This window comes from Gymnoscopelus braueri (assembly GCF_963280865.1).
Source record: "Gymnoscopelus braueri genome assembly, chromosome: 12".
Lineage (NCBI taxonomy): Eukaryota > Metazoa > Chordata > Actinopteri > Myctophiformes > Myctophidae > Gymnoscopelus > Gymnoscopelus braueri.
The window spans coordinates 37,746,996-37,761,995 of NC_137614.1; the positions used below are offsets into that span (position 1 = coordinate 37,746,996).

At 41.2% G+C, this 15,000-nt stretch overlaps 1 protein-coding gene across 4 annotated transcripts in view; it reads left to right on the forward strand.

The window, feature by feature from the left end:
* hdac7a (histone deacetylase 7a) overlaps window positions 1-15,000 on the forward strand; it is an 86,797-nt gene that overhangs the window by 60,651 nt on the left and 11,146 nt on the right. For all 4 annotated transcript variants that reach the window (XR_013934162.1, XM_080444329.1, XM_080444330.1 and 1 more), the window contains 8 exons: window positions 243-376; window positions 1,912-2,032; window positions 3,060-3,109; window positions 6,278-6,385; window positions 7,694-7,749; window positions 8,482-8,569; window positions 9,279-9,398; window positions 10,817-10,914. Coding sequence is in view for 3 of the 4 variants with exons in the window: in XM_080444329.1 (XP_080300455.1) it covers window positions 243-376; window positions 1,912-2,032; window positions 3,060-3,109; window positions 6,278-6,385; window positions 7,694-7,749; window positions 8,482-8,569; window positions 9,279-9,398; window positions 10,817-10,914 (775 nt within the window). In the remaining variant the exon portion in view is untranslated. The remainder of the gene's footprint in view (window positions 1-242; window positions 377-1,911; window positions 2,033-3,059; window positions 3,110-6,277; window positions 6,386-7,693; window positions 7,750-8,481; window positions 8,570-9,278; window positions 9,399-10,816; window positions 10,915-15,000) is intronic.

Sequence of the window (15,000 nt, forward strand, 5' to 3'; positions counted from 1 at the left end):
TGATGTAGATGATTGCTTTATTCCAGAGTGTTGCTTAGTCCAGCATTGATTGACTTATTTTAAATCTACAATCCAAAAGTGTTATGTGCATTGTCTCTTTCTCCTAAAGGAGGTCAATTGCAACAATATCTGAACTAAAATGAATAAAGGGTTAGGGTCCAATCCGGTACAATTTGCGAATATTTTGTGTGTGTGTGTGTGTGTGTGTGTGCGTGCGTGCGTGCGTGCGTGCGTGCGTGAAGGTCTAGTGTATGATTCCCATATGCTGAAGCACCAGTGCACGTGTGGAGACAACAGCAGTCACCCAGAGCATGCTGGGAGAATACAGAGCATCTGGTCACGGCTACAGGAGAGAGGCCTGAAGGGACAGTGTGAGGTAGGTTAAACACACACACACACGCACGCACGCACGCACACGCACACACACACACACACACACACACACACACACACACACACACACACACACACACACATACAATTACACGCACACACGCACATTATACAATTATAACAATTACGTTTAGCAGATGCTCTTATCCAGAGTGACTTACAAGTGCGAGATCGGAGTAAGAAGAGTAAGCACGTACCCTAGTCAACAAACAACAGCGTAAACCGTAAACACTGTTGTCAAGTGGAGTGCAAAGATAACAATGTGGTGCTTCAAACAAACCAGCATGCCAGGTAAACATCAAACCTAGCATCTGTCTAAACGACATGCTGTCTAAATAACATTCTTTACCTTTGTGGTCAAGAAAAAAATCAACTGTATACAACAAGAACATGTGAACAAGTAACCAACGCATATCTGCATGGTAAACTAGCATTCATCAAAAACATGACACGAAGGGATACAAAGAGAGAGGAGTGCTGTATCTCACTGAATTTGGGGTCTAAAAATTACGTAGATACACTGTACGATTCTGGCCATCTCATCTCATCAATGGTTTGCTGTATTGGGTCGTTCAGTATAACAAGGTGAAAGACAGCCATTTAGGAGTCATAGCAGTGGTTCTCAACATGTGGGTCGGGACCCCCAGGGGGGTCTCCACTTGATTTTGGGGGGGTCCCCAGAGGACAGTGATGTGACAATTTAAAGGAGTAGTTCACCCCCAAAATGACTTTTTTTCTATTGATTACTCACCCCATGGAGCCTTGAATTCATGGATTTATTTTTGTTTTTGTCGCATTCCTTCCTTTATTATTTGATTATAATAAATTTAGCCCCATTGATTCCGGTAGGAGACACAAATGCATTTGTGTCTCCTACCGGAATCAATGGGGACAAATTTATTATAATCAAATTATTGTCTTAGGAATGCCACAAAAACAAAAATAAATCCATGAAATCAAGGCTTCATGGGGTGTGTAATTGATAGAAAATAAGTCATTTTTTGGGTGAACTCCTCCTTTAAGGACTTTTAAGACCTTTTTAATACCTAAAAAAAAATAAGAAAAACACTTTGTAACCATTAATACATCAAAAGTAATCAACAAACTATACTATAAAAACTGATCAAACACTGGCCAAATTGTCAAATAATATAAGAGGCAGAAATTGTGAAAATAGCCCATCAGGCGTTGTGAGCTTGTAGATCGGCTATTTTCACAATAGGCCTATTTATCTGTGGAAACGAGTCAAACTAAATGTAATGCCTCAACTCCTACAATTCCAAGTGCTTGTCAGGGTGGGGGGGGGGGGTCCTCAGTTCAAATATGATTATTTTGGGGGGGTCGCTGACTGAAAAGGTTGAGAACCACTGGCCTACAGGTCCATTTGTTTGCATTTGTAGTAGGCTACACTCTTTAGAGCTGAATGAACAATTAAAGGATTTTACTGTGTGTGTGTGTGTGTGTGTGTGTGTGTGTGTGTGTGTGTGTGTGTGTGTGTGTGTGTGTGTGTCCGTGCAGAGCATCAGAGGAAGGAAAGCCACGCTGGAGGAGCTGCAGTCGGTGCACACAGAACGCCATGTCCTGTTGTACGGCACCAACCCTCTCAACAGACTCAAACTAGACAACCGCAAACTGGCCGGTACGTACGTTCGCCAGCACACACACAACGTTCACACAGAAAGGTGTTCATTGAACCCGCGAGTTAAAAATTGAGACTCGAGATTTTGCAGTGCACTTTGCATTTTGCTGCTCACGGTTAAAGTGGAGGCTGCGTAGAGGCTTGAAAGCTGCACTCTGGAACTTATTTGAATGAATAAAACGTTATTTTGACCAATCTGTATTAGTAGAAGTATGTTAATATGACTAGTTAATATAACTAGTAACCACTGCAGTACATCTGCAGTGGTTACTCTTCCATTGAGACATGTAGACCCCCTGGTGTTGGGTAGGACACCTGCTGGTTGACAAGGCGTACTGCTTGTCAACTCCCCTGGACAAGTGGGAATTCCCGCTTGTGTGAGCGGTAGGTAGATGTGTGATCTCTCACACAGGAGACCCGGGTTCAAATCCGGAGGTTAGGACATACAAATTACGTATTGCAGTTTTGAACACGGCTATCCATTCCCCTTTGACTGCATTGAACGACTTCAGCATTTGCACAGAAGCAAAATGGCACGGAGCCAGGGCACGTGTATAAGACATTGAAAACATAACGATGGTGTTATGAACAGAATAGTGTGTATGCGTCATATTCTCTGATGTCATAAGTAATCAGATTCTGGGGCTTGTCCCTGTTATGTGTAACCCTGTCTGACTGTTTTCATTTGCTGTAAGGCAGTGTTTCCCAAACATAGGATCTTGACCCATTTTGGGTCACAGACCTGATTTTATGGAGTAAATCTCCCTCTTTTTAATCTTTACTAAACACATTTTTTCCCCCAATTCTTTTTTCCAGATTTTCAGAAATCCCCCCTCACCCAAAAAATGTTTCAAAACATTTAAAAAATATTTTCACTATTTAAAAAAAAAATGATTCATTGATCAATTCTGTATGTATTTTTGGAAGTTTGGGAACTTGTGGTGAAAATGTTTGGGAAGCCCTGCTGTAAGGTAATTATCATTGACGAGAAACACATTGAATAGATGATGTTATCTGCTATCCTCAGGTATTCTGTCTCAAAGGATGTTTGTGATGTTGCCGTGTGGGGGAGTAGGGGTAAGCCACACACACACACACACACACACACACACACACACACACACACACACACACACACACACACACACACACACACACACACACACACACACACACACACACACACACATTTGGGTCCATTTTGTTACATTTGTACACTTTTTACTGTTTACGAGCCACGATAAATGAGAGAGAGACAGACAGACAGACAGACAGACAGACAGACAGACAGACAGACAGACAGACAGACAGAGATTAAGAGAGAGACAGACAGACAGACAGACAGACAGACAGACAGATAGATAAGAGTTCAAGAGAAAGAGAAAGAGAAAGAGAGAGAGAGAGAGGGAGAGAGAGAGAGAGAGAGAGAGAGAGAGAGGGAGGGAGGAGAGGAGAGAGAGAGAGAGAGAGAGAGAGAGAGAGAGAGAGAGAGAGAGAGAGAGAGAGAGAGAGAGAGAGAGAGAGAGAGAGAGAGAGAGAGAGAGAGAGAGAGAGAGAGAGAGAGAGAGAGAGAGAGAGAGAGAGAGAGAGAGAGAGACCCCGTTCGGGGGTCTGACAGTCTGACATGACAAGTCAGCGTAATGAGAACAAGATGTTTCCAGGTCCACAGATCAAACACATGCTTCACATTTCAATGTCAGAGCCAGACACACAGCCATGCCAGTTTGTGAACAAACACCAGAGAACAGTGGATGCAATGGAAAAAATCCCAGCACACATCATGGTTCTGTGGTACACAGCGAAGTCCTGACCCTTACTGGTCCTATTTTACAATCTCACATTTAAATTAACACTCAGGATTTTGCTGTGGTAGACGTGCCAGAGAAAACCTTCCTGAGACTTCTAGTCTTAAGCCACAACCATAAATGACATCATCGCTTACCTCAGAGAGGCCTCTTTAATGTTGGTCCAAACAGCGCTACACAGTGCAACACAATTCAACACCATGCTACACTATGCGACACAATGCAACACCATGCTACTCTATGCAACACAATGCAACACCATGCTACACTATGCAACACAATGAAACACCATGCTACACTATGCAACACAATTCAACACCATGCTACACTATGCAACACAATGCAACACCATGCTACACTATGCAACACAATGCAACACCATGCTACACTATGCAACACAATGCAACACCATGCTACACTATGCAACACAATGAAACACCATGCTACACTATGCAACACAATTCAACACCATGCTACACTATGCTACACTATGCAACACCATACAACACAATGCATCACCATGCTACACTATGCTACACTATGCAACACAATTCAACACCATGCTACACTATGCAACACAATTCAACACCATGCTACACCATGCAACACAATGCAACACCATGCTACACCATGCAACACCATACAACACAATGAAACATCGTGCTACACCATGCAACACCATGCTACACAATGCTTGCACGGTGATACAACACAATGCAACACAATGCAACCCCATGCTACACCTTGCAACACCATACAACACAATTCAACACCATGCTACACTATGCAACACCATGCTACACGATGCTACACCATACAACACAATTCAACACCATGCTACACTATGCAACACAATTCAACACCATGCTACACCATATAAACCAATTCAACACCATGCTACACTATGCAACACAATGCAACACCATGCTACACTATGCAACACAATGCAACACTATGCTACACCATACAAACCAATTCAACACCATGCTACACTATGCAACACCATGCTACACTATGCAACACCATGCAACACCATGCTACACTATGCAACACCATGCTACACGATGCTACACCATACAACACAATTCAACACCATGCTACACCATATAAACCAATTCAACACCATGCTACACTATGCAACACCATGCTACACTATGCAACACAATTCAACACTATGCTACACCATACAAACCAATTCAGCACCATGCTACACTATGCAACACAATGCAACACCATGCTACACTATGCAACACAATTCAACACTATGCTACACCATACAAACCAATTCAACACCATGCTACACTATGCAACACCATACAACACAATTCAACACTATGCAACACCATACAACACAATTCAACACCATGCTACACCATACAAACCAATTCAACACCATGCTACACAATGCTACACCATACAACACAATTCAACACCATGTTACACCATGCAACACAATGCAACACCACACCATTCAACACCATGCTACACTATGCAACACCATGCTACACCATACAACACAATGCAACACCACACCATTCTACACCATGCAACACCACGCAGTGCCATGAAAATAAATGTAACACCATGCAACGCGATGCAAATCAATGCAACAAAATACACCACCTTGCAACACAATAAAACACCTTGCAGCATCATGCAACACCATGCCACACCATATAGCACAATACAGCACAAAGCAACACAATGCAACACAATGCAGCGCCATGAAAATCAATTTAACACCATGTAACACGATGCAAGTCCATGCAACAAAATACACCACCTTGCAACACAATAAAACACCTTGCAGCATCATGCAACACCATGCCACACCATATAACACAATACAGCACAAAGCAACACAATGCAACACAATGCAGCGCCATACAACACAATGCAATGATATGCAGCACAATATGCAGCACAATGCAATACCATGCAACACAATGCAGCACGCTGCAATGCTATGCAACACAATGAAACATGTGCAACAGCCCCATCTAACACATTGTAACACAATGAAACCCCATGCAAGATACATCATATACCATAAAGCTACCCAGTGCAATGCTAACTCACTATATGGTTCTAAATGACAATAAACAGTCAACAGTTTATGGCAGTAAAATACAATTATGTAACTTGTGACAGCAGCATACACAAGTAGAGCAGTAACAGTTCTATTACATAGTACTTGTTGAAGAAAAACAAGAATAGACTTTTCACTTACAACATGGAATGATAAAAGTTACAGTATGCTGTGGAGAATCAAAGTATTAATTGTGTCCTTTCTGTGTGTGTGCGTGTGCGTGTGTGTGTGTGTGTGTGTGTGTGTGTGTGTGTGTGTGTGTGTGTGTGTGTGTGTGTGTGTGCGTGCGTGCGTGCGTGCGTGCGTGCGTGCGTGCGTGCGTGTGTGTGTGTGTGCGCGTGCTACGTTCAGGTTGACAACGATACCATATGGAATGAGTCTCACACATCTACGGCGTCACGCATGGCGGCGGGCAGCGTGACGGAGCTGGCCTTTAGAGTGGCTAAAGGGGAACTCAAGGTAACAACCAGTGTTGTCAAGGCGCTTGTAAATATCGGTAGTTTTTGTTTTCTTTTGGCTTGTTTCTAAAGTGTAGTTGCTTATTTAGCCTTGCTTCCTTATGTTATTTAAACCAGTGGTTCCCACATTTTTTCATGTCAAGGACTGAATATGTAATTGTCCAAGATTTGTGTTGTTAAAATGTTTCAAAAATATTCAAAATATTTGCAATTTGCGACGCGCTGTGAGCTTGCAGATCTGCTATTTGCAAATATCCGATGTAAAGTGGTAAAACTTAGCCTAGTCGCTTCTTTTGGGCTTGTTTTCATAGACCTGGCCTCTTGTTTCTCTTGCATAATCTGGCAACACTGATAACAACACACAGACAGGACGTCAACCACTTTCATCCTGGTGTTCCTACTTTTGGTGAAAAATATCAGCTTACATCAGCTTGCTTTTAATGCTTTGGGAAAAGTCAACAGACCACCTTAAATCCACGTCCAAATATACCACCCTAAATTCAGAGCCAGACGTTGTGGTATTGTAAACATTTTGGCTGGGAGTCTTTGCATTTTAAATAGCATACCAATACAATTTTCACAATTCTGCAGTCTGTTCAGCATAGCTTTTACATTTGTAACATATTTTAAGATTTTAATCGTGAATTTTAAGCAAGCTATGATGCAGCTTATCTAAAGCAATCAGCACGTTTCATGACATACCCTGGATTTGACCCCAGAGACCAAATTTCTACCTCTCTGACAAGAAGAAGTCCTTACTTGGCCAGGGGAGATATTGCGCTTACAAGCTTCAGGCAATACTACTTGTCAACCAGTAGATGTCTTACCCGACACCATGGTTATTGTTTTAACATACTCTACCATACAGATTGGTTAAAATAACATTTTATGCGTTAAAATAAGTTCCAGATTTCACATCTGTACTCTGCACTGCAAAATCTGTCAATTTGACCAGATCCAGATCGTGACCTGAGGTCCTCTGTCAGTCCATTCCAAAACAAAGAAAATCACTTCTTAAACCATAACAGAGTTGCCATCGTTGAGTGTATTTATTTATTTGTAAGCTCCATTTTATGCTTTACCTTGACATTTGTTTTCGTTTTTTTTTGTTACTTTACCGATGTGTTATTTTTATTCTACTCTACTTCCCTCCTGTCTAAAGCTGTTTGTGTTTTGAAATGTAACAACATAAATGGAGGTTATTAGCATTGTGGTCATGGCACATTGTGTAGGAATGTGAATCCTATACATCAGTCTTGGTTTGAAGTGTTGTGGTCGAGAATAATAACATGTGTGTCCTTCTCTGCAGAATGGTTTCGCTGTGGTCAGACCACCAGGGCACCATGCAGACCCTTCCAACCCAATGTGAGTGTGTGTGTGTGTGTGTGTGTGTGTGTGTGTGTGTGTGTGTGTGTGTGTGTGTGTGTGTGTGTGTGCGTGTGCGTGTGCGTGTTTTCCTGTCCTTGCTGCAATGTCAACATCCTGTCAAAATGATGTTATTTATGAACTGATTTTAAAATAGAAAATATCCAAAATAAGAAAGAATAAGTTCATACCTGTTTCTTTCTCTAACTTTGTTTCTTTCTCCATTCTCTCTTTTCTCTTTCTCTCTCTCTTTTCTCTTTCTCTCTCTCTCTTCTCTTTATGTCTCTTTGTCTCTCTCCTCTCTCTCTCTCTCCTCTCTTTCTCTCTTATTTATTTCTCTCTTATTTCTTTCTCTCTTTCTCTCTTTCTCTCGTTCTCTCTTTCTCCATTCTCTCTTTTCTCTTTCTCTCTCTTTTCTCTTTCTCTCTCTCTCTCTCTCTTCTCTTTATGTCTCTTTGTCTCTCTCCTCTCTCTCTCTCGTCTCTTTCTCTCTTATTTCTTTCTCTCTTATTTCTTTCTCTCTTTCTCTCTTTCTCTCTTTCTCTCGTTCTCTCTTTCTCTCTTTCTCTCTTTCTCTCTTTCTCTCTTTCTCTCTCCCCCCTCCCTCTCTCCTGCATGTGGTAAATAATGTCCATGCTTGAAATGAGTTGGTCATCAGTATTCCACATGGCCAGTCATTGACATTGAGTGTTGGTGTTTGTTTGTTTGTTTGTTTGTTTGTTTGTGTCTCAGGGGGTTCTGTTATTTCAACTCGGTGGCCATTGCAGCCAGGCAGCTCCAGCAGAAACTCAGTGCCAGCAAGATTCTCATCGTAGACTGGGTGAGACGCTCAACGTGTTGTCTTAACCACGTAAACCCCAGGGTCCATATTCTGAGGGAAAACATTCGCAGAAAATAGCAGCAATTTTCAAGCTAAGATATTTAATGTAGAGCCGAGCGAAAACAGAAAAACACTCGCATAGAGCCCTGAGGGACTCCGCTCAACCACATAGGGTTTAAAGTGTTTAAGTGTGTTTACCGTTACACTGCAATTGTCCTGCCAGCTTGTATTCCTGACAACTAACCTTTTAAAGTCATATTGTGTAACTTTTTCAGTTTTTGATATAATATTTCACTGGTATAATATAATTTTCCACAATAACCATTCTGCATACATGTGTTGTTTTTTTTTGGACAACTTCTCTAAACACTAAACAGTTAATACCGTTTCTGACAATGTTGTTCTTGCCTTCCAAAATATCGTCGGCACTAGGACCATTCAAAAAGGCTACTAATATGAATGTTACACAGTATGACTTTATCATTTACAAGCTAACAATGCGTTGCAACGTGAAACGTTAGCGTGCTTCTTGCCTCTTTTCAGCAAGTGACGCGGTTGCGCAATGGTGTATAAACTGAGCTTCACTGTTACGTGCTATTGTCCTTCCAGCAAATATCTTATAATCCTATATGAAGATGAAGATGCAATAAACTGGTCCATATCCATAATCTCTCCTCTTCTTCCTCCTTCCTCCTCATCCTGTTGCCAGGACGTTCACCATGGCAACGGCACCCAGGAAGTGTTCTACGGTGATCCCAGTGTTCTCTACATCTCACTCCATCGCTATGACGACGGGAACTTCTTCCCTGGCAGCGGGTCTCCGGCGGAGGTGTGTGACATCATTATACCAACAGTAACATATAAATGACATTTGCCATAGTAACCTGGATGCGAACTCATATCATGACTCGGGATGTCCTGTTTATATGCACCGTTAAAAAAGCTGGGAACCACATTTTCTGCAAGAATGCACACACACACACACGCACACGCACACGCACACGCACACGCACACGCACACGCACACGCACACACACACACTCACACACACATATCGGGACAAAAATAATACTCTGATTGTTGTTTACACAATCTTCCTTTGATAAATCCACATCACAAACGTCTATCATCAGCACCCCCTTGTGGACAGATTTGCAGACAGACAGACAGACAGACAGACTAATTATAATTGTATAGCATTCACCACTTTGTGGCCATTCAACTAATTAAACATTCTTAGTAAAAACATCAAGCTCAGCAAAGTGCAGTTGATCATGTGTTTTTAGTATTTTAGCTCTCATTGTATAAATTAGGGCTTAAAGTGGTTAAATATACAGTTTTTGACACATGCAGTGCATACAGTACTGTACCTTTTAAACTGGTGTTGTAGCTGTATGAGTAATAGTGCATTGCAAAACAATAAGTACTGTAACAGTTTTTCACTTGGGCTGACCCCTCATACGTATTTCATTACGGCTTGGTCTTGCCGACCAGTATTTTATTAGTTGATTAGTCATTTTTTAATGCTTTTTTCCATACACATCTCTTGTAAACCCTAGATATAAGCCGTTAATTGTGCCAGTCTATATGCCAGTAGCCATGCAATGTGAAATCAACATCAACAAGAGTTCAGTTTCTCAACCTCACCAACCCGAAAAGGCTGCTCTCTACATGATCGTATGCAGCAAACACATTTTTTTATTGATTAAATCAACTAATCGATCAGTTACTAGATAAGTATTTCTTTAGTTGAGGACAGCCCTATTATTTCATAGTGTGGATTTTGACTGTAGGATGCATAGTATACTGTGTAGGTTTACTGTGTGAGTTGGAAAGTCTTTAGTCCTCTCTTAAAAGAAAGTTGTACAGAATAATGTAAATTTCAGGTTTTTCTGGTCCAGTTTAACCCATTAAAAACCGGGAAAGCATCTGTGTCATTTTAGATTTTTAGCTAAAAAGCATAATTTTATACTTTGGCTATTCAAAAATAGCAGATCTACAAGCTCATAGCGCGGCACAAAGTGACTAAATATTGTGAAGACAAATCTTTGAATATATACATATATATATATTTTTTTTTTACACAAATCTTTGTTTCTGCGGGTCCCTGGAACAAAATATTTTGATATGGAGGTCGGAGGCCAAATACATGTAACTTTGGGGGGTCCTTGACATGAAAAAGTTTGAGAACCACTGACATAGCAACATACGTGTTTTTTTTTCTGAAAACTGTTGTTCGTCTTTCAGGTGGGCTCGGGCTCTGGGGTGGGCTTCAATGTGAACATAGCGTGGACCGGAGGCCTGGACCCTCCCATGGGAGATGCAGAGTACCTGGCTGCCTTCAGGTAAACAATGTTTTCATCGAATTCAATTATGCAACCATTGTTTAAGCACAGTGGTTCCCAACCTAAGGGGGGTCCCCACATGATTTATTTTTTGGGGGGGGGTCCCCAGATGACAGTGAAGTGACAATTGAAGGACTTTTTAATACCTAAAAAATAAAGAAAGAAAGAAAAGAAAGAGACCATTACTGCATCAAAAGTGCAGTAATGGTCTCTAATCAACAAACTATTTTCACAACATCTGTGGAACGAGTCAAACTAAATGTAATGCCTCAACTCCTACATTCCAAGTGCTTGTCAGGGTCCCCAGTTCAAATACCTGTATGATTATTTTGGGGGTCACGGCCTGAAAAGGTTGAGAACCACTGGTTTAGCATAGAGTTCACTGTCTTGTTCACCGTTTGTTCTTCTTTCAAGAGCCGAGTCAATCACCTAGTCCAAGTACTGAAGTATTGTACTTAAGTACAATTTTGAGATATTTTTGTGCAATTTTCAGTCATTTTACTTCTATTCCACTACATCTCAGAGGCAAATATTGTACTTTTACTCCACTACAATTATTTGAAAACTTTAGTTACTAGTTACTTTTTGTAGATTTTGATCATTATTACAAAACATACGTAAAATAGCCGATCTACAAGCTCACAATGCGTCGCGATGCGACGCATTGTGAGCTTGTAGATCTGCTATGTTCAAAGGAATTTTATACGTTTGAAAACATGATAAATGGGACATTCTGAGTACTTTCTACTTTTGGTACTTTAAATACATTTTGATGCCAATACTTTTGCACTTTTACTCAAGCAAATTTTGAATACCGGACTTTTACTTGTAACAGTATTTCTACCTTGCCGTATTGATACTTTTGCTTAAGTAAGAAACTTACTTTTTCCACCAGTGGTAGCTACCCATTTGTTTACGCTAGGATCACTGAAGCCAATAAAGACCTACTGTATTTATGAAGAGCTGATTGTTTCTCTGTCTGTTTTTCATTGGCACTTGAGACTTGGATATAAACAGGTCATCAGCTTGACAAATGACTTTAGAATGTGATCAGAGGCATTATTTCAGAGGTTGGCAAAAAAAAGGGACCACTTACAGTAAGCCATGGTTAAGAAATAGAAAACAAAAAAACAGCTGATCTACAAGCTCTACAACACGTTGCGACGTGACAATGTTGTGAGCAGGTGGACCTGCTATTTTCACTATTAAAACAAAGGAACATTTTTAGAAAATGTCCAAAATAGGGACACTAGGATGAATGTATGGCCGCAGATAAGAAAACACGTGTCTACAACATGTGTCACATGTCACATGTAGATGGCGTGCCGTGGACTGAGATGCCCTCACAGTGCTGATCTGCAAAAAAAAACATTCGGGTGGAGAAAATAATAATGATATTATTATTATTTATTATTATTATATTATATTTAATAATTAATTTTATTTTATTTATTTATATTATATTTAAATGTATTATTTATTTATTATTATTATTTATTTATTGCACTTTTGAACAAACCTCAAAGTGCTACAGTACAGCATAAAAGCATTTTGCATAAAACAATCTAAAAAAGGAGGGTTTTTAAAAAACGACAAGCAAGGGGGGGCAAAGAAAACCTAGGGGTTCAAACCAAATGCCTTATTAAAAAGGAAAGTCTTTAGTCCTCTCTTAAAAGAAAATATGCATAAAAGAACTGCATTTGAGGTTAAAACGCGAGCGCTAGGTGGGTGGCAACTGCTATCCCCTCCAGGACCCCTAAATGACGCTCCTGTGTGTGACGTCACTCCGTCGACTGCTGTTGATTCATGTGGGGTGATCGTGGTGATTAGCAGGAATCTGGCTCCATCTCGCCTCTGACGTAGGCTTTGCGCAATTATTAATCCGTCTCATTTGGAGAGCATGTGTCTGGTGGCCGCCGCCGCCAACAAGGCCCGTTTCGTTCCAGGAAATGATCTGGCCGGGTGTCGTATTAAGACACAAGCGAGGACCGCGGCTTCCTCTGAAGGGGGGTTGCTTAATTGTTGGCAGTGGGCGGTTGGCACCCATAAAGTTACAGTAGTTTGGTTTTTCAGGCGGTTGTCTGGCTCTTTGGAACCCGGGGAAAGTGTGGCGACCGCATGCTTACTGGAAGAGGGGCGCAGTTGCGTACACACACACACACACACACACAATAGGCGAAGCACACGAATGTACTGTACTGTACATGTGCATCATGGGTGCATGCTTTTACACGCACGCATGCACACACACACACACACACACACACACACACACACACTCATGTGGGTGGGCCATTATTCTAAGCAATAAATGAGAATGACAAAATGGTGCAGGTTGGCAGCGCTCCAACAATGCTGCAGCATTACTTTATGTTCCTGTTATTACAGCACACTCCCCGTGCACAGCGCATGTGCAACAGCGTGACATTCACTCCAACCTAAAGGCCGGTACCACTTTTTTTTTTTTTTTACAACTGACTTGTTATGCTTATGGCCTAGAATGCAAGCCTGGCTCACAAAGCACTCATAAATAATATGAAGTGATTGTTTGAACCTGCTTTGACCAGCAGATGGGTGGGATTCAGCCAGTCAGTCTTTTTTTCCCCACTGGGTTATTTACTCCAGTGGTTCTCAAACCTTTTCATGTCAAGGACCCCCAAATTGATTGTATCTGTCCGGGGACCCCCTTCAAAAAATATTTTCATTCTTTCTTTCTAACACATTGTAAAAGTGCAGATTGCAAGTTTTCAAATGAAACACTGAAATCTGAAAAACTGTTGAAGAAGATCATTTGAATGTTGTTAAATCTTAAATCCATAAGCTGAGAACAAGCCAGTCCAAGATCTGTGTTATATCTTCTTAACCTCTGACAGCAGTTACTAGTTCAAGGAGAAATTCTTATTCAAATCTTGTATTTTGTGATCCTAAGACGGCTGTTTGTTACATTGAGTGGATTCGTCAACATTCAAATTTGGGTAATGAATAAAAATGAAAATAAAAACAATTTAACCACTTAAACCCTATATACTGTACTTAGTTGACTTTATCTGCCGAGCAGATGTACGAGCTCACAATGCATGATACTGCGACGCATTGTGAGCTTGTAATGTAGATCGGAATTGAATGTTCGTCCCAGAAAAGGGACTCCAAGATTCATGTGGTTAAAAAATAAATACAAATACATATTTCCTTGATTTGCATGATTTCATGTTTGCCTATTTGGGGCACTCTATCAGAGCCATGGTGGAATGTTCCCTAGGTAAAGAGCAGTGTTCAGAATGGTGAGGTGTGGTTAAGAGGCTCCACTTCTAAAGAAAAACTTTACAATCTTTTTTATTTATCCTTAAGCCTGATTCTTATGAGGGAGGGGCCTCTTTCTCCCCCCTCTCTCTCTCTCTCTCTCTCTCTCTCTCTCTCTCTCTCTTTCTTTCTCTCTCTCTCTCTCTCCCTCTCCCCTGTGATTGATCTTTAATAAGTGCTCCCCTCCTTCCATCATTCCATCAGTTTGTCTGGTGTCATGTTCTCAAGGGAAGTGTGGCTGCTTTTATTGGTCTACAGGGACGCTGGGGCTGGTTCCTGTGGTTGTGTGTGTGTGTGTGTGTGTGTGTGTGTGTGTGTGTGTGTGTGTGTGTGTGTGTGTGTGTGTGTGTGTGTGTGTGTGTGTGTGTGTGTGTGTGTGTGTGTGTGTGTGTGTGTGTGTGTGTGTGTGTGTGTGTGTGTGTGTGTGCGTGTGTGCGTGTGTGTGTGTGTTAGAGAGTTGTTTGTGAAGGCAGACAATTATACGTTCTATCCCATGTTTGCTAATGTTTGATCTATACCTTTTCTGTTTGTGGTGCTTATGTATTTATACCATGGCATGTGTGTGCTTGTGCACATGTATGCTAGTGTGTGTGGGTGGGTGTTGGCTTAGTATGTGTCTGCGAGCCATTATGTGCATTTCCCCTGCAGTGTGTGGATTCATGCTTGGCTTTGTGGATTTAGACTTGTTTGCGTGGGTTTAGTAGTTGTGAATGTGTTTGTGTTTCTTTCATGCATTGTCTTTTGTGAGTGCGTCTCTCTCTCTCGGGTACACACACACGCACACGC